The sequence below is a fragment of the Ranitomeya imitator genome, chromosome 4, assembly GCF_032444005.1.
Source record: "Ranitomeya imitator isolate aRanImi1 chromosome 4, aRanImi1.pri, whole genome shotgun sequence".
In the NCBI taxonomy this organism is placed as follows: Eukaryota; Metazoa; Chordata; class Amphibia; order Anura; family Dendrobatidae; genus Ranitomeya; species Ranitomeya imitator.
Window position 1 is genome coordinate 2,826,717 of NC_091285.1, and position 25,203 is coordinate 2,851,919.

The 25,203-nt window shown below is 47.0% G+C and overlaps 1 protein-coding gene across 2 annotated transcripts in view; it reads left to right on the top strand.

Moving 5' to 3' along the window:
• PDE3A (phosphodiesterase 3A) overlaps positions 1–25,203 on the top strand; it is a 314,107-nt gene that overhangs the window by 178,619 nt on the left and 110,285 nt on the right. For both annotated transcript variants that reach the window (XM_069762762.1, XM_069762763.1), the window contains exon 2: positions 19,005–19,055. In XM_069762762.1, coding sequence (XP_069618863.1) covers positions 19,005–19,055 — 51 coding nt within the window. The remainder of the gene's footprint in view (positions 1–19,004; positions 19,056–25,203) is intronic.

Consider the following 25,203-nt stretch of genomic DNA (forward strand, 5'->3'; position numbering starts at 1 on the left):
ACAATAAGGAGGCACTTGAAGAAAAATTGGCTGCATGGTCGAGACACCAGAAGAAAGCCATTGCTGTGCAAATGCCACAGAGTATTTCTCCTACAATACGCAAAACGGCACAGAGACAAGCCTCAAAACTTCTGGAACAGGATAATTTGGAGTGATGAGACCAAAATTGAACTTTTTGGCCACAACCATAAACGCTACATTTGGAGAGAGGTCAACAAAGCCTATGATGAAATGAACACCACTCCTACTGTAAAGCACGGAGGTGGATCGCTGATGTATTCGGGATGTGTGAGCTACAAAGGCACAGGAAACTTGGTCAAAGTTGAAGGAAAGATGAATGCAGCACGTTATCAGCAAATACTGGAGGCAATTTTGCAATCATCAGCCCGGAAGGTGCACATGGAACGTACTTTGATGTTCCAACATGACAACGATCCAAAACAAAAGGCAAAGTAGACCTGTCACTGGCTACAGCAGAACAAAGTGAAGGTTCTGGAGTGGTGTCAGGAATCACCGGGAGGATATTTTTATCATCCCCACCGCTCACACTAATATGTCATGAACCAGGGTTGTTTGGTTGCCCAGTTCTTTTCTGAAGGGGATTTATATATATCCCACATCCGGTTTGGAACTTGCAGCTCTCTGGCGCCCCTATTACCCTCGGGTCAGACAGGGTACTGCACCTAGCATAATTAGTCGCCAAAAAGGCTGCCTTACTTTGTACTGGCTAATGGGCACACTGCAGGGAGGACATAGTAACATAGTAACATAGTTAGTAAGGCCGAAAAAAGACATTTGTCCATCCAGTTCAGCCTATATTCCATCATAATAAATACCCAGATCTACGTCCTTCTACAGAACCTAATAATTGTATGATACAATATTGTTCTGCTCCAGGAAGACATCCAGGCCTCTCTTGAACCCCTCGACTGAGTTCGCCATCACCACCTCCTCAGGCAAGCAATTCCAGATTCTCACTGCCCTAACAGTAAAGAATCCTCTTCTATGTTGGTGGAAAAACCTTCTCTCCTCCAGACGCAAAGAATGCCCCCTTGTGCCCGTCACCTTCCTTGGTATAAACAGATCCTCAGCGAGATATTTGTATTGTCCCCTTATATACTTATACATGGTTATTAGATCGCCCCTCAGTCGTCTTTTTTCTAGACTAAATAATCCTAATTTCGCTAATCTATCTGGGTATTGTAGTTCTCCCATCCCCTTTATTAATTTTGTTGCCCTCCTTTGTACTCTCTCTAGTTCCATTATATCCTTCCTGAGCACCGGTGCCCAAAACTGGACACAGTACTCCATGTGCGGTCTAACTAGGGATTTGTACAGAGGCAGTATAATGCTCTCATCATGTGTATCCAGACCTCTTTTAATGCACCCCATGATCCTGTTTGCCTTGGCAGCTGCTGCCTGGCACTGGCTGCTCCAGGTAAGTTTATCATTAACTAGGATCCCCAAGTCCTTCTCCCTGTCAGATTTACCCAGTGGTTTCCCGTTCAGTGTATAATGGTGATATTGATTCCCTCTTCCCATGTGTATAACCTTACATTTATCATTGTTAAACCTCATCTGCCACCTTTCAGCCCAAGTTTCCAACTTATCCAGATCCATCTGTAGCAGAATACTATCTTCTCTTGTATTAACTGCTTTACATAGTTTTGTATCATCTGCAAATATCGATATTTTACTGTGTAAACCTTCTACCAGATCATTAATGAATATGTTGAAGAGAACAGGTCCCAATACTGACCCCTGCGGTACCCCACTGGTCACAGCGACCCAGTTAGAGACTATACCATTTATAACCACCCTCTGCTTTCTATCACTAAGCCAGTTACTAACCCATTTACACACATTTTCCCCCAGACCAAGCATTCTCATTTTGTGTACCAACCTCTTGTGCGGCACGGTATCAAACGCTTTGGAAAAATCGAGATATACCACGTCCAATGACTCACCGTGGTCCAGCCTATAGCTTACCTCTTCATAAAAACTGATTAGATTGGTTTGACAGTAGCGATTTCTCATAAACCCATGCTGATATGGAGTTAAACAGTTATTCTCATTGAGATAATCCAGAATAACATCCCTCAGAAACCCTTCAAATATTTTACCAACAATAGAGGTGAGACTTACTAGCCTATAATTTCCAGGTTCACTTTTAGAGCCCTTTTTGAATATTGGCACCACATTTGCTATGCGCCAGTCCTGCGGAACAGACCCTGTCGCTATAGAGTCACTAAAAATAAGAAATAATGGTTTATCTATTACATTACTTAGTTCTCTTAGTACTCGTGGGTGTATGCCATCCGGACCCGGAGATTTATCTATTTTAATCTTATTTAGCCGGTTTCGCACCTCTTCTTGGGTTAGATTGGTGACCCTTAATATAGGGTTTTCATTGTTTCTTGGGATTTCACCTAGCATTTCATTTTCCACCGTGAATACCGTGGAGAAGAAGGTGTTTAATATGTTAGCTTTTTCCTCGTCATCTACAACCATTCTTTCCTCACTATTTTTTAAGGGGCCTACATTTTCAGTTTTTATTCTTTTACTATTGATATAGTTGAAGAACAGTTTGGGATTAGTTTTACTCTCCTTAGCAATGTGCTTCTCTGTTTCCTTTTTGGCAGCTTTAATTAGTTTTTTAGATAAAGTATTTTTCTCCCTATAGTTTTTTAGAGCTTCAATGGTGCCATCCTGCTTTAGTAGTGCAAATGCTTTCTTTTTACTGTTAATTGCCTGTCTTACTTCTTTGTTTAGCCACATTGGGTTTTTCCTATTTCTAGTCCTTTTATTCCCACAAGGTATAAACCGCTTACACTGCCTATTTAGGATGTTCTTAAACATTTCCCATTTATTATCTGTATTCTTATTTCTGAGGATATTGTCCCAGTCTACCAGATTAAGGGCATCTCTAAGCTGTTCAAACTTTGCCTTCCTAAAGTTCAGTGTTTTTGTGACTCCCTGACAAGTCCCCCTAGTGAAAGACAGGTGAAACTGCACAATATTGTGGTCGCTATTTCCTAAATGCCCAACCACCTGCAGATTTGTTATTCTGTCAGGTCTATTAGATAGTATTAGGTCTAAAAGTGCTGCTCCTCTGGTTGGATTCTGCACCAATTGTGAAAGATAATTTTTCTTGGTTATTAGCAGAAACCTGTTGCCTTTATGGGTTTCACAGGTTTCTGTTTCCCAGTTAATATCCGGGTAGTTAAAGTCCCCCATAACCAGGACCTCATTATGGGTTGCAGCTTCATCTATCTGCTTTAGAAGTAGACTTTCCATGCTTTCTGTTATATTTGGGGGTTTGTAACAGACCCCAATGAGAATTTTGTTACCATTTTTCCCTCCATGAATTTCAACCCATATGGACTCGACATCCTCATTCCCTTCGCTAATATCCTCCCTTAAAGTGGACTTTAGACAAGACTTTACATAGAGACAAACCCCTCCTCCTCTCCGATTTTTACGATCCTTTCTAAACAGACTGTAACCCTGTAAGTTAACTGCCCAGTCATAGCTTTCATCTAACCATGTCTCGGTTATTCCCACTATGTCAAAGTTACCTGTAGATATTTCTGCTTCTAGTTCTTCCATCTTGTTTGTCAGGCTTCTGGCGTTTGCGAGCATGCAGTTTAGAGGATTTTGTTTTGTTCCAATCTCCTCACTGTGGATTGTTTTAGAAATGTTCTTACCTCCCTTCTGAGTATGTTTTCCTGGGTCGTCTTTGTTCGAGTCTAATGTTTTTCTTCCCGTCCCCTCTTCTTCTAGTTTAACGCCCTCCTGATGAGTGTAGCGAGTCTTCTGGCGAATGTGTGTTTCCCAGGTTTGTTGAGGTGTAGTCCGTCTCTGGCGAGGAGTCCATCATACCAGTAATTCACACCGTGGTCCAGGAATCCAAATCCTTGTTGTCTGCACCATCGTCTTAGCCAGTTGTTTGCATCAAGGATCCTGTTCCATCTCCTGGTGCCATGCCCGTCTACTGGAAGGATAGAAGAAAAAACTACCTGTGCATCCAGTTCCTTTACTTTCTTCCCCAACTCTTCAAAGTCCTTGCAGATTGTCGGTAGGTCCTTCCTTGCCGTGTCATTGGTGCCAACATGTATCAGAAGAAATGGGTGGACGTCCTTGGAGCTGAAGAGCTTTGGTATCCTATCGGTCACATCCTTGATCATCGCACCTGGAAGGCAGCATACTTCTCTTGCAGTTATGTCCGGTCTGCAGATGGCTGCTTCGGTGCCTCTCAGTAGTGAGTCTCCCACCACCACCACTCTTCGTTGCTTCTTGGCTGTACTTTTTGCTGTCACTTGTTGCTGTGTGCCCTTTTCTTTTTTGCTTGCTGGTATTGCTTCATTCTTAGGTGTGCCATCTTCATCCTCTACAAAGATTTGATATCGGTTCTTCAGTTGTGTGGTTGGTGATTTCTCCATGGTCTTCTTGCTTCTTTTGGTCACATGCTTCCACTCATCTGACGATATAGCTACTCCCACTCCGGTGGGAACAATAATTATCAATGCCGTCCGTCACTACTAGGTTTCCCAAATGCGCAGGACAAATCAGCTGCCATCAGCTCCGATTTCTTAATAACGGGCCCGGAGCCAACCCAAATTAGTAGCGTAATTCACTTCAGAGGACATGACAGTACGTTATAGAGCAGGGAGAAACGAAGCTAGTAATTTTATATATTTTACTCCAAAAAGGTAGGCAATGTTTACAAAAAGGTAAAAAGATATTATAAAAGTAGACAAGTATTATGTGTACAAACAATTACAAATGAAAAAGGGATTAACAGAAGAAAAATCGACTTACGGTTCTTTCACATCATGGCTGACCATGCAGCTCGGGGGAAGGGCATATATCCCAGTGCATGACAGATGCGACTCTCAGCTAAACCCGGAACAAAAGACTAGTGAAGACTGATGTCTCAGTCACTTATCTCCCCCAAAACCAATGCACTCCCGCTGTGATGACCTCACTCAGAGGCTGAATGCTCCCCTTTCTTAACATTAAAAAGCCATTTTTACACATATTTTGGCGTATGAACCTCGTAGCAGAAAGACAAAGTTATCACTATGCTTGGAAAGTCCTGATGGTTAATTTAAGTGGAAACACGTTTTGGCTAGGAGCCCCAGTTAAGCAGTAATGCGTATCTCACTTTCGACTTAGCGCTGGGCTCCTCAAACCCACCAGTTAGGAGCCCTGTCCCTGTGGTTTCCGGAAATATGAACAGCCTATTTCTATGAATATCCTGTTTTGATATGTTTGGTCTTAACCACTGTAGCTACACAAAGGGATTGCCATGCGCTGCTACTCTTTACGTTCGGTTTCACAGTTGCAAACAAAGACATTCCTGAGGGAGGGGGAAAAAGAGTGGCTTAGAATTTCAGCCTGTGCTGTCAGGCAGAGAGGAGAGGGAGTCGGAGAGCCCACAGCGTGTCTGGAGCCAAGGCACCTTCTGAAATTTACTCAGACCATGGCATTTTTACATTATCGTGACAAGTGGCCATCTCAGTCTCCTGACCTCAGTATCATTGAGCCACTCTTGGGAGATCTCAAGTGCACAGTTCATGCTAGACAGCCCAGGAATTTACAGGACCTGGAGGCTTTATGCCTAGAAGAGTGGGCAGCTTTACCATCTGAGAAAATAAAGAACCTCTTCCACAACTACCACAAAAGACTTCATGCTATCATTGATGTTAGAGGGGCAATTCACGGTATTAGGAATGGGGTATGTAAACTTAACCAGGGTAATTTCGATGTTTTGGGTTGTCAGTATGATTTAAAAAGAGAAAACAGTAGTCTGAAAATAAATGGCTTCATCCAACCACTAACCATGAGTAGAGAAAAAGTGTTGGTGGTATCATTAATATTCTCTGAAAAAAGGCCAAGAAAGCAAAAATTCTACCGGGGTATGTAAACTTTTGAGCACAACTGTATATCTTCCATAAATATTGGATCGATACAAATCCCAATATTCATCACTGGCTCAAGAGTCTTTGAACAGAGAAAGCTCTTGCTTTAGGATTAAACTTCTCCACGTTTGAGTAAATGAATACTATGTTTGCTGGCTTGTTCTCAGCAGATCTGTGCTCTAATTACCTGTTCAAGGAAGGAGGTCCTACTTCAATGGAGGTTGAAGTGTCAGCTCTTTCTCATTTCCTCAGTTATAATTAATCCCATATGTTCAATATAAGGGTGATATGTCCTCTCTCCGGAAATGTCTCTATGGATTTTACAATTTTTCTCTGCGACATTGGCCGTTTTCCATATCCTCACCCACTGATCTCAGTTGTTTGATTATTTCCAGCATTGGTTTTATCCTTCTCTTTGCTGAGTCGCATTCTGTAGTTTCCATAGCAAGGATTACTTGTTGATTAGCTCGTCTGTCACGCAGATTTTGCAGTACACCCCACCTGCCTTTAGCCATATTCTTGTGTCTGTGGATCAGTAGGTCGCCCTCCAATGATTACACTGGTCTGCAAAAAAAAAATGTTCTGTCATGGACTTAAAGAACAGTTTTAGACTAATTTGAGGGCGCTGAATTCAAATCTGATCTTATAATTTCTCTATCACATCACATTTTTGCGCTATAGGTATACAGCCCATTTTGATGAATTCCATGATAAATATAAGTAGTGTATGAAAAGTGCCGGTTTATACGGTTCACTAAGGTAAATGTAGTTTTCATTTCATCTCCCAATAAATGTGAGAATATCTTTGTTTTCTTTGAACAGGCATAATTCCCATTTGTTATGATAACGCCCTTGTTTTCTGGGCTACTGGGACAGTAGAGCTACAGCAGAGTATTGGGTGAAGACTGAACGGCCTCAGTGACAGAGTTTGGCCTCTGGCGATAAGAATGTCATCAATGATCCTCTATAGGAAGGACATTGTCTTTCCTCCCGTACACATAAATCCTGGATTGATGAAGCAGTTCGTCAGAGCTCTCAATCACAGTGGAGGATGCTTTATCTATATATGTTCAACTCTTCCTGGTCTTAGTGAAGAGAAGAAAAAGGCCGGAATATTGGATGGACCTGAAATAAGAACATTTATGAGAGACCCAAATGTGATCACATCAATGGATGAGACAGAAGAAAGAGCTTGGAGGCATTGTGTAATGTGGAATAAGAAAGCCGAGAACTATGAAGAGATTGTGGAAGAGACAAGTCTGCGGAATCTGGGATGGAGAATGAGGATCAAGATTCACTATTTACAGAGAACATTGGGGATGTGAGCGAGGAACAAGGGGAGCGTTTTCATCAGGACATTAAACCAATGGAAGAACGGTATCAGGGCCGGTGGGACTCACATATGATGGCGACTATTGCTGGAGCTCGATGAGAGACAACCCAGAAGCCGAACATCACAGATCAGCCAAGAAGAGAAAGTTCACATAACGGCCATGTGTCCATCATCTGTGCGCCATATATATGTGTTTATATTCTGTAGGTTAATTCTGTAAGTATATGTGATTCGCTGCACATAGACTTTGTAATCTTTGTTATTCCTTGATTAAAAATATACGAAATGTAGTATCGAAAATCACGTGTTTTTATCATAAAACAATAGGAGTAATTTTCACCAAAAATTGAAAATATCTCGAAATCCTGATGTGATGGCCAAAAACGGAGATCATATTCGTAATCAGCAGCCAACATTGACTTAAGATATGTTTTAAAACCTTTTGCCAGAAAAATTGCGTTGACCAGTGTTATCATATGACGGCTGTGTTCTTTTACTGATTATTAATCTGTGGCCTCGCTGTAGTAATGATCCCCCACAATCCTAGAGCACTGACATTTCCACTAGAATCTTCCGTAGTTCAGCCCCTGTAAATATAAGCTCTGAGCTGTGGCCATTTCCATTCTCTCCATTATATATATGTGCAGCGCCTCTGACAAGTATAGAGGAGCTGAGAATCTCGGGAAGATCCCTGACATCAGTCTGTGCACTCTGCTGTGATGTGCTCTGATGTGGTGTTATGCTGCACTCTGCTGTGATGTGCTATACTATGATGTGCTATGCTGTGATGTGTTCTACTATGATGTGCTGAGCTGTGATGTGTTCTACTATGATGTGCTATGCTGTGATGTGTTCTACTATGATGTGCTATGCTGTGATGTGTTCTACTATGATGTGCTGAGCTGTGATGTGTTCTACTATGATGTGCTATGCTGTGTTCTACTATGATGTGCTATGCTGTGATGTGCTCTACTATGCTGCACTCTGCTGTGATGTGCTCTGATGTGTTATGCTGCACTCTGCTGTGATGTGCTATACTATGCTGTGCTCTGCTATGCTGTGATGTACTGTGATGTGCTATACTATGCTGCACTCTGCTGTGATGTGCTATTCTATGCTGTGCTCTGCTATGATGTGCTATGCTATGATGTAATGTGCTGGGCTCTTTCTCTTTATTCTTGGCCTTTTCTCTCTGCTGTGCTCTCTCTGTGCTATGCACCTTATCTTTGTTCTGGGCTCTTTCTCTCTGTGCTGTTCTCTCTCTGTTCTGTACTCTTTGTTCTTCCTCTCTGATCTGTGCTCTTTCTCTCTGTTCTGTGCTCTTTTTGTACTGGCCTCTCTGACTGTGCTGGGCTTTTTCCTCTGTGCTATATTCTCTCTCTCTATCTGTGCTGGGCTCCTTCTCTCTATGCTGAGCTGTTTCTGTGCTCTGCTCTTCTCTCTCCCGGCCTATTTTTCTCTCTGTCTATGCTGGGCTCTTCCTCTCTATGCTGGGCTCTTCCTCTCTATGTTGTGTTCTCTCTCTGTTCTTTGCTCTTTCTCTCTGTTTTGTGCTGTTTCTGTCTCTGTAGTCCTCTTTCTTTCTGTGATATTCTTTCTCTCTGTTCTGTGGTCTTTCTGTGCTGGGCTTTTTTCTCTGCGCTGTGCTCTCTATGTGCTGTGCTCTCTATTTGTTCATTATCTCTGATCTGTGGTCTCTGTGCTGGGCTCTTTCTGTCTATGCTGGACTTTTTCTCACTGTTTTGTGCTCTTTCTCTCTGTTCTTTGCTCTCTCTCTCTGCGCCATGCTCTTTCTCTCTGCACCATGCTCTTTCTCTCAGGCGCGTTGCTCTCTTCTCCGTGCTCTCTCTCTCTGTGCTCTGCTCTCTCTTTGTGCTCTGCTTTCTCTGTTCTTTCCTCTTTCTCTTTGTGCTTTTCTCTTTCTCTCTGCATCGTGCTCTCTCTCTGCGTTCTGCTCTCTCTCTGTTCTTTGCTCTTTCTCTCTGTTCTGGGCTCTTACTCTCTGTGATGTTCTCTTTCTCTCTGCGCCGTCCTCTTTCTCTCGGGCACCTTGCTCTCTCCCTGTGCTGTGCTCTCTCTCTGTGCTCTGCTCTCTCTCTGTTCTCTGCTCTTTCTCTCTGCGCTGGGCTATTTCTCTCTGCGCTGTTCTCTTTCTCTTCGCCGTGCTCTTTCTGTGCTCTCTCTCTGTTCTTTGCTCTCTCTGTTCTTTGCTTTCTCTCTGTTCTGTGCTCTCTCTGCGCTGTTCTTTTTTCTGCACCGTGCTCTTTCTCTCTGCGCCATGCTCTCTCTGTGATCTCTCTGTTCTTTGCTCTATCTCTCTGCGCTGTTCTCTTTCTCTCTGTGCTCTGCTCTCTCTCTGTGCTCTGCTCTTTTTCTCTGTTCTTTGTTCTCTCTCTGCTCTGTTCTTTCTCTGTGCCGTGCTCTCTGTGCTCTGCTCTCTCTCTGTGCTCTTTCTGTCTGTTCTTTGCTCTTTCTCTCTGTTCTTTGCTCTTTCTGTTTTTGCTCTTTCTCTCTTTTTTTGCTCTATCTCTCTGCGCTGTTCTCTTTCTCTGCGCCATGCTCTCTCTCTGTGCTCTGCTCTCTCTGTACTTTCTCTCTGTTCTTTGCTTTTTCTCTCAGTTCTTTGCTCTTTCTGTGTTTGCTCTTTCTCTCTGTTCTTTGCTCTTTCTGTTTTTGCTCTTTCTCTCTGTTCTTTGCTCTTTCTCTCTGCGCTGTTCTCTTTCTCTGTGTCGTGCTCTCTCTCTGTGCTCTGCTCTCTCTCTGGGCTCTTTCTCTCTGTTCTTTGCTCTTTCTCTCTGTTATTTGCTCTTTCTGTTTTTGCTCTTTCTCTCTGCACTGGGCTCTTTCTCTTTGTGCTGTTCTCTTTCTCTCTGCGCCATGCTCTCTCTCTGTTCTTTGCTCTTTCTCTCTGCGCTGTTCTCTTTCTCTGCACCGTGCTATCTCTCTCTCTGTGCTCTTTCTCTCTGTTCTTTGCTCTTTCTCTCTGTTCTTTGCTCTGTTTTTGCTCTTTTTCTCTGTTCTTTTCTCTATCTCTCTGCACTGTTCTCTTTCTCTGCACCGTGCTCTTTCTCTCTGTTCTTTGCTCTATCTCTCTGCGCTGTTCTCTTTCTCTGCACCGTGCTCTCTCTCTCTATGTGCTCTTTCTCTCTGCACTGGGCTCTTTCTCTCTGTTCTTTGCTCTTTCTCTCTGTTCTTTGCTCTGTTTTTGCTCCTTTTCTCTGTTCTTTTCTCTATCTCTCTGCGCTGTTCTCTCTCTCTGCACCGTCCTCTCTCTCTCTCTGTTCTTTGCTCTGTTTTTGCTCTTTTTCTCTGTTCTTTTCTCTATCTCTCTGCACTGTTCCCTTTCTCTGCACCGTGCTCTTTCTCTCTGTGCTGTGCTCTCTCTGTGCTCTTTCTCTCTGTTCTTTGCTTTTTCTCTCTGCGCTGTTCTCTTTCTCTGCTCTGTGCTCTTTCTCTCTGCACCGTGCTCTTTCTCTCTGTGCTCTTTCTCTCTGTTCTTTGCTTTTTCTGTTTTTGCTCTTTTTCTCTGTTTTTTGCTCTATCTCCCTGCGCTGTTTTCTTTCTCTTCGCCATGCTCTCTCTGTGCTCTTTCTCTCTGTTCTTTGCTTTTTCTCTCTGCGCTGTTCTCTTTCTCTGCTCTGTGCTCTTTCTCTCTGCACCATGCTCTCTCTCTCTCTGTGCTCTCTCTGTTCTTTGCTCTTTCTCTCTGCGCCGTGCTCTCTCTCTTTGTGCTCTCTCTGCGCTGGGCTCCTTCTCTCTGTGACTTGGCACATGACCTGTTGCAATTCTCAGCAGAATTTTTCTGAGCTCAGACATTGTGGGAGAATGAGATGTTTCCTCTGGATGTCCAGTAATCGTTATCTGCATCAACACAATATGGATTATACAGGAAAGAACTGACATAAGGAAGAGCAGAGCAGTCCTACAGTGCAGTCTGGAGAGTGAGCACAGCGCCACCTGCTGTCTGCCTAGCACACTGCTCAGTATGAGCCTGCAGCTATTGTATGCACCATCAGTTATATGATTCTTCTATTATGGATCCTTCTTATATTTCATCACCTTGTAATATTACATCATGCTGTTCTGTAGAGAGTCCTGACCTGTAGAGGGTGCTGTCCTGTAGAGGGTGCTGTCCTGTAGAGAGTGCTGTTCTGTAGAGAGTCCTGACCTGTAGAAGGTGCTGTCCTGTAGAGAGTGCTGTCCTGTAGAGAGTGCTGTCCTGTAGAGGGTGCTGTCCTGTAGAGAGTGCTGTCCTGTAGAGAGTGTTGTCCTGTAGAGAGTGTTGTCCTGTAGAGGGTGCTGTTCTGTAGAGGGTGCTGTCCTGTAGAGAGTGCTGTCCTGTAGAGAGTGCTGTCCTGTAGAGGGTGCTGTCCTGTAGAGAGTGCTGTCCTGTAGAGGGTGCTGTCCTGTAGAAGGTGCTGTCCTGTAGAGAGTGCTGTCCTGTAGAGAGTGCTGTCCTGTAGAGGGTGCTGTTCTGTAGAGGGTGCTGTCCTGTAGAGGGTGCTGTCCTGTAGAGAGTGTTGTCCTGTAGAGGGTGCTGTTCTGTAGAGGGTGCTGTCCTGTAGAGAGTGCTGTCCTGTAGAGAGTGCTGTCCTGTAGAGGGTGCTGTCCTGTAGAGAGTGCTGTCCTGTAGAGGGTGCTGTCCTGTAGAAGGTGCTGTCCTGTAGAGAGTGCTGTCCTGTAGAGAGTGCTGTCCTGTAGAGGGTGCTGTTCTGTAGAGGGTGCTGTCCTGTAGAGAGTGCTGTCCTGTAGAGAGTGCTGTCCTGTAGAGGGCGCTGTCTTGTAGAGAGTGCTGTCCTGTAGAGGGTGCTGTCCTGTAGAGGGTGCTGTTCTGTAGAGAGTGCTGTCCTGTAGAGTGCTGTCCTGTAGAGGGTGCTGTCCTGTAGAGTGCTGTCCTGTAGAGGGTGCTGTCCTGTAGAGGGTGCTGTCCTGTAGAGAGTGCTGTCCTGTAGAGGGTGCTGTTCTGTAGAGAGTGCTGTCCTGTAGAGAGTGCTGTCCTGTACAGAGTGCTGTCCTGTAGAGGGTGCTGTCCTGTAGAGGGTGCTGTCCTGTAGAGAGTGCTGTCCTGTAGAGGGTGCTGTCCTGTAGAGAGTGCTGTCCTGTAGAGGGTGCTGTCCTGTAGAGGGTGCTGTCCTGTAGAGGGTGCTGTCCTGTAGAGAGAGTACTGTTCTGTAGAGGGCGCTGTCCTGTAGAGAGTGCTGTCCTGTAGAGGGTGCTGTCCTGTAGAGAGTGCTGTCCTGTAGAGGGTGCTGTCCTGTAGAGGGTGCTGTCCTGTAGAGGGCGCTGTCCTGTAGAGAGTGCTGTCCTGTAGAGAGTGCTGTCCTGTAGAGGGTGCTGTCCTGTAGAGGGTGCTGTCCTGTAGAGGGTGCTGTCCTGTACAGAGTGCTGTCCTGTAGAGGGTGCTGTCCTGTAGAGGGTGCTGTCCTGAAGAGAGAGTGCTGTCCTGTAGAGGGTGCTGTCCTGTAGAGGGTGCTGTCCTGTAGAGAGAGTGCTGTCCTGTAGAGAGTGCTGTCCTGTAGAGGGTGCTGTCCTGTAGAGGGTGCTGTCCTGTAGAGAGTGCTGTCCTGTAGAGGGTGCTGTCCTGTAGAGGGTGCTGTCCTGTAGAGAGTGTTGTCCTGTAGAGGTGTTGTCCTGTAGAGGGTGCTGTCCTGTAGAGGTGCTGTCCTGTAGAGGGTGCTGTCCTGTAGAGGGTGCTGTCCTGTAGAGAGAGTTCTGTCCTGTAGAGAGTGCTGTCCTGTAGAGAGTGCTGTCCTGTAGAGAGAGTGCTGTCCTGTAGAGAGTGCTGTCCTGTAGAGGGTGCTGTCCTGTAGAGGGTGCTGTCCTGTATAGGGTGTTGTCTTGTAGAGTGCTGTCCTGTAGAGGTGCTGTCCTGTAGAGAGTGCTGTCCTGTAGAGAGTGCTGTCCTGTAGAGGGTGCTGTCCTGTAGGGAGTGCTGTCCTGTAAAGAGTGCTGTCCTGTAAAGAGAGTGCTGTCCTGTAGAGGGTGCTGTCCTGTAGAGGGTGCTGTCCTGTAGGGAGTGCTGTCCTGTAGAGTGCTGTCCTGTAGAGGGTGCTGTCCTGTAGAGAGTGCTGTCCTGTAGAGTGTGCTGTCCTGTAGGGAGCGCACTGTACTGTACGGAGTGCACTGTCCTGTAGAGGGTGCTGTCCTGTAGAGAGTGTTGTCCTGTAGATGGTGCTGTCCTGTAGAGAGTGCTGTCCTGTAGAGGGTGCTGTCCTGTAGAGGGTTCTGTCCTGTAGGACGTGCTGTCCTGTAGGGAGTGCACTGTGCTGTAGGGGGCACTGTCCTGTAGGGAGTGCACTGTGCTCTAGGGGGCACTGTCCTGTAGGGAGTGCACTGTGCTCTAGGGGGCACTGTCCTGTAGGGAGCGCACTGTCCTTTAGGGAGCGTACTGTGCTCTAGGGGCAGTGTCCTGTAGGGAGCGCACTGTCCTGTAGGGAGCGCTCTGTGCTCTAGGGGCAGTGTCCTGTAGGGAGCGCACTGTCCTGTAGGGAGCGCACTGTGCTCTAGGGGGTACTGTCCTGTAGGGAGCGCACTGTGCTTTAGGGGGCACTGTCCAGTAGAGAGTGCTGTCCTGTAGAGAGTGCTGTCCAGTAGAAAGTGCTATCCTGTAGGGAGCGCACTGTCCTCTATGGAGCGCATTGTCCTCTAGGGAGCGCACTGTCCTGTAGGGAGCGCACTGTCCTGTAGGGAGCGCACTGTCCTGTAGGGAGCGCACTGTCCTTTAGGGAGCGCACTGTCCTGTAGGGAGCGCACTGTGCTTTAGGGGGCACTGTCCTGTAGGGAGCGCACTGTGCTTTAGGGGGCACTGTCCTGTAGGGAGCGCACTGTCCTGTAGGGAGCGCACTGTGCTTTAGGGGGCACTGTCCTTTAGGGAGCGCACTGTGCTTTAGGGGGCACTGTCCTGTAGGGAGCGCACTGTCCTGTAGGGAGCGCACTGTGCTTTAGGGGGCACTGTCCTTTAGGGAGCGCACTGTGCTTTAGGGGGCACTGTCCTGTAGGGAGCGCACTGTCTTGTAGGGATCGCACTGTCCTGTAGGGAGCGCACTGTGCTCTAGGGGGCACTGTCCTGTAGGGAGCGCACTGTGCTCTAGGGGGCACTGTCCTGTAGGGAGCGCACTGTCTTGTAGGGATCGCACTGTCCTGTAGGGAGCGCACTGTCCTGTAGGGAGCGCACTGTGCTCTAGGGGGCAGTCTTGTACCCCCACCCTGTTTTCCCATTACTCCTTCCTCCTGGGAGTTCATCTCCGGTTCACTTTGATGTCATCTAGTTAATGATTTCCTTCGGATATTAAATCGCGGCTCATCTAGAAAGTTAATTACATGGCAATTGATTAAATGTGAACTGCTACTTATTAACTCTTCAGCTACCAGGAATGTTGTGGGAAAGTATGTGCCCCCTCCAGATGTCTGCTCCGCTAATACCACCATCACCCCCATCATTTTCAGCTGCTGCTCTCGGGGGACATTCTTCCAGAATGTTCTGTCCTCTGCACACATGAGCCGCCATGATCACTGCTCAGGCAGATTGTCTGCAGCTCGGTGGTTTGTAGGATTGTGCAGAACTTGTGGAGCTCTTGTTTGGGCCCTGAATGGACTACAACCCCCAGTTTCTGATAGTCATTCATGGGTTAATGTTGCGGCAGTCACAGGAGTGCTGCAAATGCCCCAGCGTTACTATGGTGGTGGGTCAATGGGTCACTGCTTCTGCATACACAGTTCTTCCAGGTGTGATGACAGAGCAGCAGTCACCTAACCCCATGTCCCTCCGGGTCTCTTCACCACCCAAAGCCTGCAAGTCTCACAGGCCCCCAGAAAGAGAAGCTGCAGCTCCATCCCCCTCTCCCCTCACAGCTTGCAGTCTCAAAGGCAGGAGAAAGAGAAGCTGCAGCTCCATCCCCCTCTCCCCTCACAGCTTGCAGTCTCAAAGGCAGGAGAAAGAGAAGCTGCAGCTCCATCCCCCTCTCCCCTCACAGCTTGCAGTCTCAAAGGCAGGAGAAAGAGAAGCTGCAGCTCCATCCCCCTCTCCCCTCACAGTCTGCAATCTAAGGGTGGTTTCACACTTGCGTTTTTGTCTGCAGCGTTTTTTGCACAAAAAAACGCATGCGTATTCTTTCCTATATTTAACATTGAAAACGCATGCGTTTTTTGTTGTACGCGTTTGGTCGCGTTTTGAAATGCATGCGTTTTTTTGCTGCATGCGTTCTTTTTCAGAAATGCAACTTGTAGTATTTTTGAGAGGCGTTTTTTTGACACATAAAATTGCATGCGTTTTCATGCGTTTTTTTGTGTCAAAAAATACATTGGAGTCAATGGAAACGCATGCGTTTTTAAGCACATGCGTTTGTTTGCTTTAAAAACGCAAGCGTTTTTATTAAAAAAAAAAACAGAAAACACACTGATATGCCACCCCCCACCATAAAGGTGATAAAGGGATCCTAACCCTAACCCTAAAGGGATCCTAACCCTAACGGGATCCTAACCCTAACCCTAAAGGGATCCTAACCCTATCCCTATCCCTAACCCTACCCCTAACCCTACCCCTAACCCTAAAGGGATCCTAACCCTACCCCTAACCCTAATGCAGGGGTCCCCAACTCCAGTCCTCAAGGCCCACCAACAGGTCATGTTTTCAGGATTTCCTTTGCATTGCACAGGTGATGCAATTATTACCTGGGCAAGACTAAGGAAATCCTGAAAACATGACATGTTGGTGGGCCTTGAGGACTGGAGTTGAGGACCCCTGCCCTAAAGGGATCCTAACCCTACCCCTAAGCCTAAAGGGATCCTAACCCTAATCCCTTTAGGGTTAGGGTTAGGATCCCTTTAGGCTTAGGGGTAGGGTTAGGGTTAGGATCCCTTTAGGGTTAGGGTTATGATCCCTAACCCTACCCTTAACCCTAACCATTTCTGTTTATAGTGGGTTTTTTACTTTATTTTGATGATTGGCAGCTGTCACACATTTCTCAGCATGCGTTTAAAAAACGCAAACGCATGAAAAAAACGCATGTAAACGCGTCAAAACGCTGCGTTTTTTTCACCACATGCAAAAACGCATGCGTAAAAAAAAACGCAGTGTTTGCACGCGTTTACATGCGTTTTTTCACCATGCGTTTTTTTTTTTTAAACGCATGCGTTTTGAAACGCAAGTGTGAAACCAGCCTAACAGGCAGGAGAAAGAGAAGCTGCAGCTCCATCCCCCTCTCCCCTCACAGCTTGCAGTCTCTCAACCACTGAGAAAGAGAAGCTGCAGATCCATCCCCCTCTCCCCTCACAGTCTGCAATCCAATCTCACAGGCAGGAGAAAGAGAAGCTGCAGCTCCATCCCCCTCTCCCCTCACAGTCTGCAATCTAACAGGCAGGAGAAAGAGAAGCTGCAGCTCCATCCCCCTCTCCCCTCACAGTCTGCAATCTAACAGGCAGGAGAAAGAGAAGCTGCAGCTCCATCCCCCTCTCCCCTCACAGTCTGCATTCTCACAGGCAGGAGAAATAGAAGCTGCAGCTCCATCCCCCTCTCCCCTCACAGTCTGCAGTCTCACAGGCAGGAGAAAGAGAAGCTGCAGCTCCATCCCCCTCTCCCCTCACAGCTTGCAGTCTCACAGGCAGGAGAAAGAGAAGTTGCAGCTCCATCCCCCTCTCCCCTCACAGTCTGCAGTCTCAACCACTAAGAAAGAGAAGCTGCAGCTCCATCCCCCTCTCCCCTCACAGCCTGCAGTCTCACAGGCACCCAGAAAGAGAAGCTGCAGCTCCATCCCCCTCTCCCCTCACAGTCTGCAGTCTCTCAACCACTGAGAAAGAGAAGCTGCAGCTCCATCCCCCTCTCCCCTCACAGCCTGCAGTCTCACAGGCACCCAGAAAGAGAAGCTGCAGCTCCATCCCCCTCTCCCCTCACAGCTTTCAGTCTCTCAACCACTGAGAAAGAGAAGCTGCAGCTCCATTCCCCTCTCCCCTCACAGTCTGCAGTATCTCAACCACTGAGAAAGAGAAGCTGCAGCTCCATCCCCCTCTCCCCTCACAGTCTGCAGTCTCTCAACCACTGAGAAAGAGAAGCTGCAGCTCCATCCTCCTCTCCCCTCACAGCCTGCAGTCTCTCAACCACTGAGAAAGAGAAGCTGCAGCTCCATCCCCCCCTCCCCTCACAGCCTGCAGTCTCATAAGCAATGAGAAAGAGAAGCTGCAGCTCCATCCCCCCTCCCCTCACAACCTGCAGTCTCTCAACCACTGAGAAATAGAAGCTGCAGCTCCATTCCCCTCTCCTCTCACAGCCTGCAGTCTCTCAACCACTGAGAAAGAGAAGCTGCAGCTCCATCCCCCTCTCCCCTCACAGCCTGCAGTCACATAAACAATGAGAAAGAGAAGCTGCAGCTCCATCCCCCTCTCCCCCACAGCCTGCAGTCTCATAAGCAATGAGAAAGAGAAGCTGCAGCTTCATCCCCCTCTCCCCTCACAGCCTGCAATCCAAACTCACAGGCAGGAGAAAGAGAAGCTGCAGCTCCATCCCCCTCTCCCCTCACAGTCTGCAATCCAATCTCACAGGCAGGAGAAAGAGAAGCTGCAGCTCCATCCCCCTCTCCCCTCACAGTCTGCAATCTAACAGGCAGGAGAAAGAGAAGCTGCAGCTCCATCCCCCTCTCCCCTCACAGTCTGCATTCTCACAGGCAGGAGAAATAGAAGCTGCAGCTCCATCCCCCTCTCCCCTCACAGCCTGCAGTCTCTCAACCACTGAGAAAGAGAAGTTGCAGCTCCATTCCCCTCTCCTCTCACAGCCTGCAGTCTCATAAACAATGAGAAAGAGAAGCTGCAGCTTCATCCCCCTCTCCCCTCACTGCCTGCGGTCTCTCAACCACTGAGAAAGAGAAGCTGCAGCTCCATCCCCCCTCCCCTCACAGCCTGCAGTCTCTCAACCACTGAGAAATAGAAGCTGCAGCTCCATTCCCCTCTCCTCTCACAGCCTGCAGTCTCATAAACAATGAGAAAGAGAAGCTGCAGCTCCATCCCCCTCTCCCCTCACTGCCTGCAGTCTCTCAACCACTGAGAAATAGAAGCTGCAGCTCCATTCCCCTCTCCTCTCACAGCCTGCAGTCTCATAAGCAATGAGAAAGAGAAGCTGCAGCTTCATCCCCCTCTCCCCTCAATGCCTGCAGTCTCTCAACCACTGAGAAATAGAAGCTGCAGCTCCATCCCCCTCTCCCCCCACAGCTTGCAGTCTGTCAACCATTGAGAAATAGAAGCTGCAGCTCCATCCCCCTCTCCCCTCACTGCCTGCAGTCTCTCAACCACTGAGAAATAGAAGCTGCAGCTCCATTCCCCTCTCCTCTCACAGCCTGCAGTCTCTCAACCACTGAGAAAGAGAAGCTGCAGCTCCATCCCCCTCTCCCCCCACAGCTTGCAGTCTCTCAACCACTGAGAAATAGAAGCTGCAGCTCCATCCCCCTCTCCCCCCACAGCTTGCAGTCTGTCAACCATTGAGAAATAGAAGCTGCAGCTCCATCCCCCTCTCCCCTCACAGTCTGCAGTCTCTCAACCACTGAGAAAGAGAAGCTGCAGCTCCACCCCCCTCCCCCCCACAGCTTGCAGTCTTAGTCACCCAGAAATAGAAGCTGCAGCTCCATCCCCCTCTCCCCTCTCTGTTTGTGCATATCACGTCTGTGGTCTCTGTATCACGTGTGCAGTCCGTGTGTTCCTTGTGTGTTGTGTTTGTAGTACATGTAACACATGTTCTCCATTAATTCTCCTCTCTTTCTTCGCAGATAATGGGTCACCCAGAATGGGATTACAAGAGAAGCTCCCGGGGTTCACAGGTCAGTGCCGCTCCGGAATTCCCCACATATATAAATACAGATGTGTCCTGTCAGGGTGTCCTCCACTTCGATATACCGTACATACAGATGTGCTCAAAAGTTTACACACCCTGGCAGAATATTTGCTTTCTTGGCCTTTTTTCAGACAATATGAATGATAACACCAAAACTTTGTCTCCACTTGTGGTTGGGTGAAGCCATTCATTGTCACACTACTGCGTTTTCTCTTATGGTTTTGTCGCCCATTCCAGCTTTGTGCAGGTCTATGATCTTGTCTCTGACATCCTTAGAAAGCTCTTTGGTCTTGCCCATGTTGTAGAGGTCAGAGTCTGACTGATAATGGAGTCTGTGGACAGGAGTCTTTTATGAAGGTGACTATGTAAGACAGCTGTGTATAATGCAGGTAACGAGATGATTAGAAGCGTCTGACTGATCTGCAGGAGCCAGAACTCTTAATGGTTGGTAGGGGATCAAATACTTATTTCCCCCACTGCAAAATGCAAATAAATGTATATAATGCATACAATGTGATTTTTCTGGATTTTATTTTTGATATTCTATCTCTCAATGTTATAATTAACTGACCCTTAAAATTATAGACGGTTCATGTCTTTGTCAGTGGGCAAACTAACAGAATCAGCAAGGGGCCAAATACTTATTTCCCTCCCCTGTATGTATTGTGGTAGAGCGGCTCATTCGGCTGGACACAGAGGTATAAATGGAACACTGTCTCTTTAAGAAAATGCTTGGATTATTGTAGCAGCATAAATCAAGCTATGAAAGAAAACTCAAAGGATAGGATGGCTGGCACTCAACTTAAAGATCAGATTGACGGTGCTAGTGAAAGGGGCCAAAAAATCACTGCACACGTACAAGCTGAAAATTATGCTTCAAGTAATAATAATAATAATAATTTGTATTTATATAGCGCCAACATATTCTGCAGCACTTTACAATAAGCGGGGACATGTACAGACAATAGATTCAGTACAAGGTAAGACAATGTAACCAGTGACATTAGGGGTGAGGTCCCTGCTCGCAAGGTTACAATCTACAAGGAAATGGGGGGACACAATAGGTGAAAAGTGCTCGTTATTTCAGGTCTGGCAATTATAATAAATAGGGATTTTCATATAAAGCTGCATGATCCGGTCATCAGCCCGTGTGTTTAAGTGCAATAGTCGAGTATCAGGTGCAGTTATCGTGTGCATGGAGGATGTGGAGACAGATGAATAGTAGGGGGCAGATTCAGAGTAATATTTGGAAGGAGGGAACAGGACAAAGTTAGTTTACTGAGTAGTTGATGTGGTCGGCTTGTTTGAAGAGATGGGTTTTTAAAGCGCGCTTGAATAGGTCGGGGCTAGGTATCAGTCTGATCGTCTGGGGAAGTGCATTCCAGAGAGCTGGCGCAGCACGAGAGAAGTCTTGGAGACGGAGGTGCGAGGTTCGGATTACGGGGGATGTTAGTCTTAGGTCATTTGTAGAACGGAGGGCACGTGTAGGGCGATAGACGGAGATGAGAGAGGAGATATAAGGCGGTGCAGAACTGTGGAGAGCTTTGTGGGTGAGAGAGATGAGTTTATACTGGACCCTGTAGCGAATGGGTAGCCAGTGTAATGACTGGCACAAGATGGAGGCATCGGTGAAGCGGCTGGACAGAAATATGACCCTGGCTGCCGCATTTAAGATGGATTGGAGAGGGGAAAGTTTGGAAAGAGGGAGACCGATCAGAAGAGAGTTGCAGTAGTCCAGACGGGAATGAATGAGAGCGACAGTAAAGGTACCGTCACACTAAGCGACGCTGCAGCGATACCGACAACGATCCGGATCGCTGCAGCGTCGCTGTTTGGTCGCTGGAGAGCTGTCACACAGACAGCTCTCCAGCGACCAACGATCCCGAGGTCCCCGGTAACCAGGGTAAACATCGGGTTACTAAGCGCAGGGCCGCGCTTAGTAACCCGATGTTTACCCTGGTTACCATCCTAAAAAGTAAAAAAACAAACGCTACATACTTACCTACCGCTGTCTGTCCTCGGCGCTCTGCTTCTCTGGTCTGGCTGTGAGCGCCGGGCAGCCGGAAAGCAGAGCGATGACGTCACAGCCAGAGCAGGAGGAGTGCAGAGCACAGCGCTGGAGGACAGAGAGCGGTAGGTAAGTATGTAGCGTTTGTTTTTTTACTTTTAGGATGGTAACCAGGGTAAACATCGGGTTGCTAAGCGCGGCCCTGCGCTTAGTTACCCGATGTTTACCCTGGTTACCAGCGAAGACATCGCTGAATCGGTGTCACACACGCCGATTCAGCGATGTCTACAGGGAGTCCAGCGACCAAATAAAGTTCTGGACTTTCTTCCCCGACCAGCGATCTCCCAGCAGGGGCCTGATCGTTGCTGCCTGTCACACTGGACAATATCGCTAGCGAGGACGCTGCAACGTCACGGATCGCTAGCGATATCGTCTAGTGTGACAGTACCTTAAGAGTCTTAGCAGTTTCAAAGGTGAGAAAAGGTCGGATTCTGGAGATGTTTTTAAGATGCAGGTGACAGGAGCGAGTGAGTGATCGGATATAGGGAGTAAAGGAAAGTTCGGTGTCGAATATGACCCCAAGACAGCGGGCATGCTGCTGGGGAGTTATGGTTGAACCCTCCAGGGTAATTTCGATGTTGGATAGAGTGAGGTTAGTAGAAGGGAGAAACACAAGAAGTTCCGTTTTGGAGAGATTTAGTTTCCGGTAGAGGGAGGACATGATGTTAGAGACAGCAGACAGACAATCCTTGGTATTTTGAATTAGGGTAGGGGTGATGTCAGGGGAAGAAGTGTATAATTGGGTGTCGTCAGCATAGAGATGGTACTGGAACCCAAATCTGCTGATAGTTTGTCCAATAGGGGCAGTGTATAGAGAGAAGAGGAGGGGGCCCAGGACTGAGCCCTGCGGAACCCCGATAGTAAGGGGACGAGGAGAGGAAGAGGAGCCGGCAAAAGATACAGTGAAGGAGCGGTCAGAGAGGTAGGAGGAGAACCAGGAGAGGACGGTGTCCTTGAGGCCGATGGAGCGAAGCATAGTGAGAAGGAGCTGATGATCCACAGTGTCAAATGCAGCAGAGAGATCCAGGAGAATCAGCAGAGAGCAATGACCTTTGGATTTAGCTGTTATTAGATCATTAGAGACTTTAGTGAGGGCAGTTTCAGTGGAGAGTAAAGAGCGGAAACCAGATTGTAAGGGGTCGAGAAGAGAGTTATCCGAGAGATGGCGGATTAGTTATCCGAGAGATAGCGGAGTGGACCAAGCGTTCCAGGAGTTTAGAGATGAAGGAAAGGTTAGAGACAGGTCTGTAGTTAGCAGTGCAGTTCTGGTCCAGGGATGGCTTTTTTAGTAAAGGGGTAATGATGGCATGTTTAAATGAGGAGGGAAAGATACCTGAGGAAAGAGAGAGGTTAAATATTTTAGTCAGGTGAGTGGTGACCACTGGTGAGAGAGACTGCAGGAGAGGTGAAGGAATGGGGTCACTATTGCAGGTTGTAGGCCGAGTAGAAGCGAGGAGCTTGGAAACTTCTTCTTCTGAAACAGGCTCAAAGATGTCTAGTGAGCTTGAGGTGCGGCAGGGAAGGAGATCCAGGCACTGAGGAGATTGGGCTGAGATATCCTGATGGATGTGGTTGATTTTTTCTAGGAAATAAGTGGCCAGATCCTCACCACTGAGATTGGAGATGGGAGCCTGTACTTTAGGTTTCAGGAGGGAGTTTAAGGTTTCAAAAAGTCGTTTTGGGTTGTTGGATAGTGAGGTGATGAGGGTGGTGAAGTAGGATTGTTTGGCCAGATGAAGGGCAGAGTTATAGGTTTTGAGCATGAACTTATAGTGGATGAAGTCTTCAGCTAAGAGAGATTTTCTCCACTGCCGCTCTGCACACCTTGAGCAGCGCTGAAGAAAGCGTGTTTGCATATTGTGCCAGGGCTGCCGTTGTCTGTGTCGGGCCTTTCTGCGTGTAGAAGGTGCTGCTTCATCCAGGGCATTCTTCAGTGTATTATTGAAGTGTGACAATGCTAAGTCTGGACAGGAGAGGGAGGAGATGGGGGCTAAAGGTGTGTGGAGGTAGTCCACAAGCTGCTGGGTATTAATGGTACGTGTATTCCGATAAGTGTGGTAAGTGGGGGTGTCCCGGGTGAGGAGACCATTCTTGACAGAGAAGTAAAGAAGGTTGTGGTCCGAGAGCGGGAGAGGGGAGTTAGTAAAGTCATGCAGTGATCCGGGACGGGAGAAAACCAGGTCCAAAGTATTTCCGTCCTCATGCGTAGGAGAATTAGTAAACTGAGGATTTATTAATAGTGATTGCTGAAGCGACAGACAAAGTGACATTGTGATCAGCCTTGATCACATAGTCACTCACTGGTAAAGACTGGACTTGTGTGAAGGTGAGGTACCCCGAATAAATACAGGTCCTTCTCAAAAAATTAGCATATAGTGTTAAATTTCATTATTTACCATAATGTAATGATTACAATTAAACTTTCATATATTATAGATTCATTATCCACCAACTGAAATTTGTCAGGTCTTTTATTGTTTTAATACTGATGATTTTGGCATACAACTCCTGATAACCCAAAAAACCTGTCTCAATAAATTAGCATATTTCACCCATCCAATCAAATAAAAGTGTTTTTTAATAACAAACAAAAAAACCATCAAATAATAATGTTCAGTTATGCACTCAATACTTGGTGGGGAATCCTTTGGCAGAAATGACTGCTTCAATGCGGCGTGGCATGGAGGCAATCAGCCTGTGACACTGCTGAGAGGTTATGGAGGCCCAGGATGCTTCAATAGCGGCCTTAAGCTCATCCAGAGTGTTGGGTCTTGCGTCTCTCAACTTTCTCTTCACAATATCCCACAGATTCTCTATGGGGTTCAGGTCAGGAGAGTTGGCAGGCCAATTGAGCACAGTAATACCATGGTCAGTAAACCATTTACCAGTGGTTTTGGCACTGTGAGCAGGTGCCAGGTCGTGCTGAAAAATGAAATCTTCATCTCCATAAAGCATTTCAGCCGATGGAAGCATGAAGTGCTCCAAAATCTCCTGATAGCTAGCTGCATTGACCCTGCCCTTGATGAAACACAGTGGACCAACACCAGCAGCTGACATGGCACCCCACACCATCACTGACTGTGGGTACTTGACACTGGACTTCAGGCATTTTGGCATTTCCTTCTCCCCAGTCTTCCTCCAGACTCTGGCACCTTGATTTCCGAATGACATGCAAAATTTGCTTTCATCAGAAAAAAGTACTTGGGACCACTTAGCAACAGTCCAGTGCTGCTTCTCTGTAGCCCAGGTCAGGCGCCTCTGCCGCTGTTTATGGTTCAAAAGTGGCTTTACCTGGGGAATGCGGCACCTGTAGCCCATTTCCTGCACACGCCTGTGCACGGTGGCTCTGGATGTTTCCACACCAGACTCAGTCCACTGCTTCCTCAGGTTCCCCAAGGTCTGGAATCGGTCCTTCTCCACAATCTTCCTCAGGGTCCGGTCTCCTCTTCTCGTTGTACAGCGTTTTCTGCCACATTGTTTCCTTCCAACAGACTTACCATTGAGGTGCCTTGATACAGCACTCTGGGAACAGCCTATTTGTTGAGAAATTTCTTTCTGGGTCTTACCCTCTTGCTTGAGGGTGTCAATGATGGCCTTCTTGACATCTGTCAGGTCGCTAGTCTTACCCATGATGGGGGTTTTGAGTAATGAACCAGGCAGGGAGTTTATAAAAGCCTCAGGTATCTTTTGCATGTGTTTAGAGTTAATTAGTTGATTCAGAAGATTAGGGTAATAGGTCGTTTAGAGAACCTTTTCTTGATAAGCTAATTTATTGAGACAGGTTTTTTGGGTTATCAGGAGTTGTATGCCAAAATCATCAGTATTAAAACAATAAAAGACCTGACAAATTTCAGTTGGTGGATAATGAATCTATAATATATGAAAGTTTAATTGTAATCATTACATTATGGGAAATAATGAAATTTAACACTATATGCTAATTTTTTGAGAAGGACCTGTAGGTTCTAACTTGTAGTCTACACCACGCTTAGACATGGAAGTGTCAGCTTCTACCACTGTGCCACCAACAGATAGCGACTGCTTCACACCAGAACCTACTGCGTGG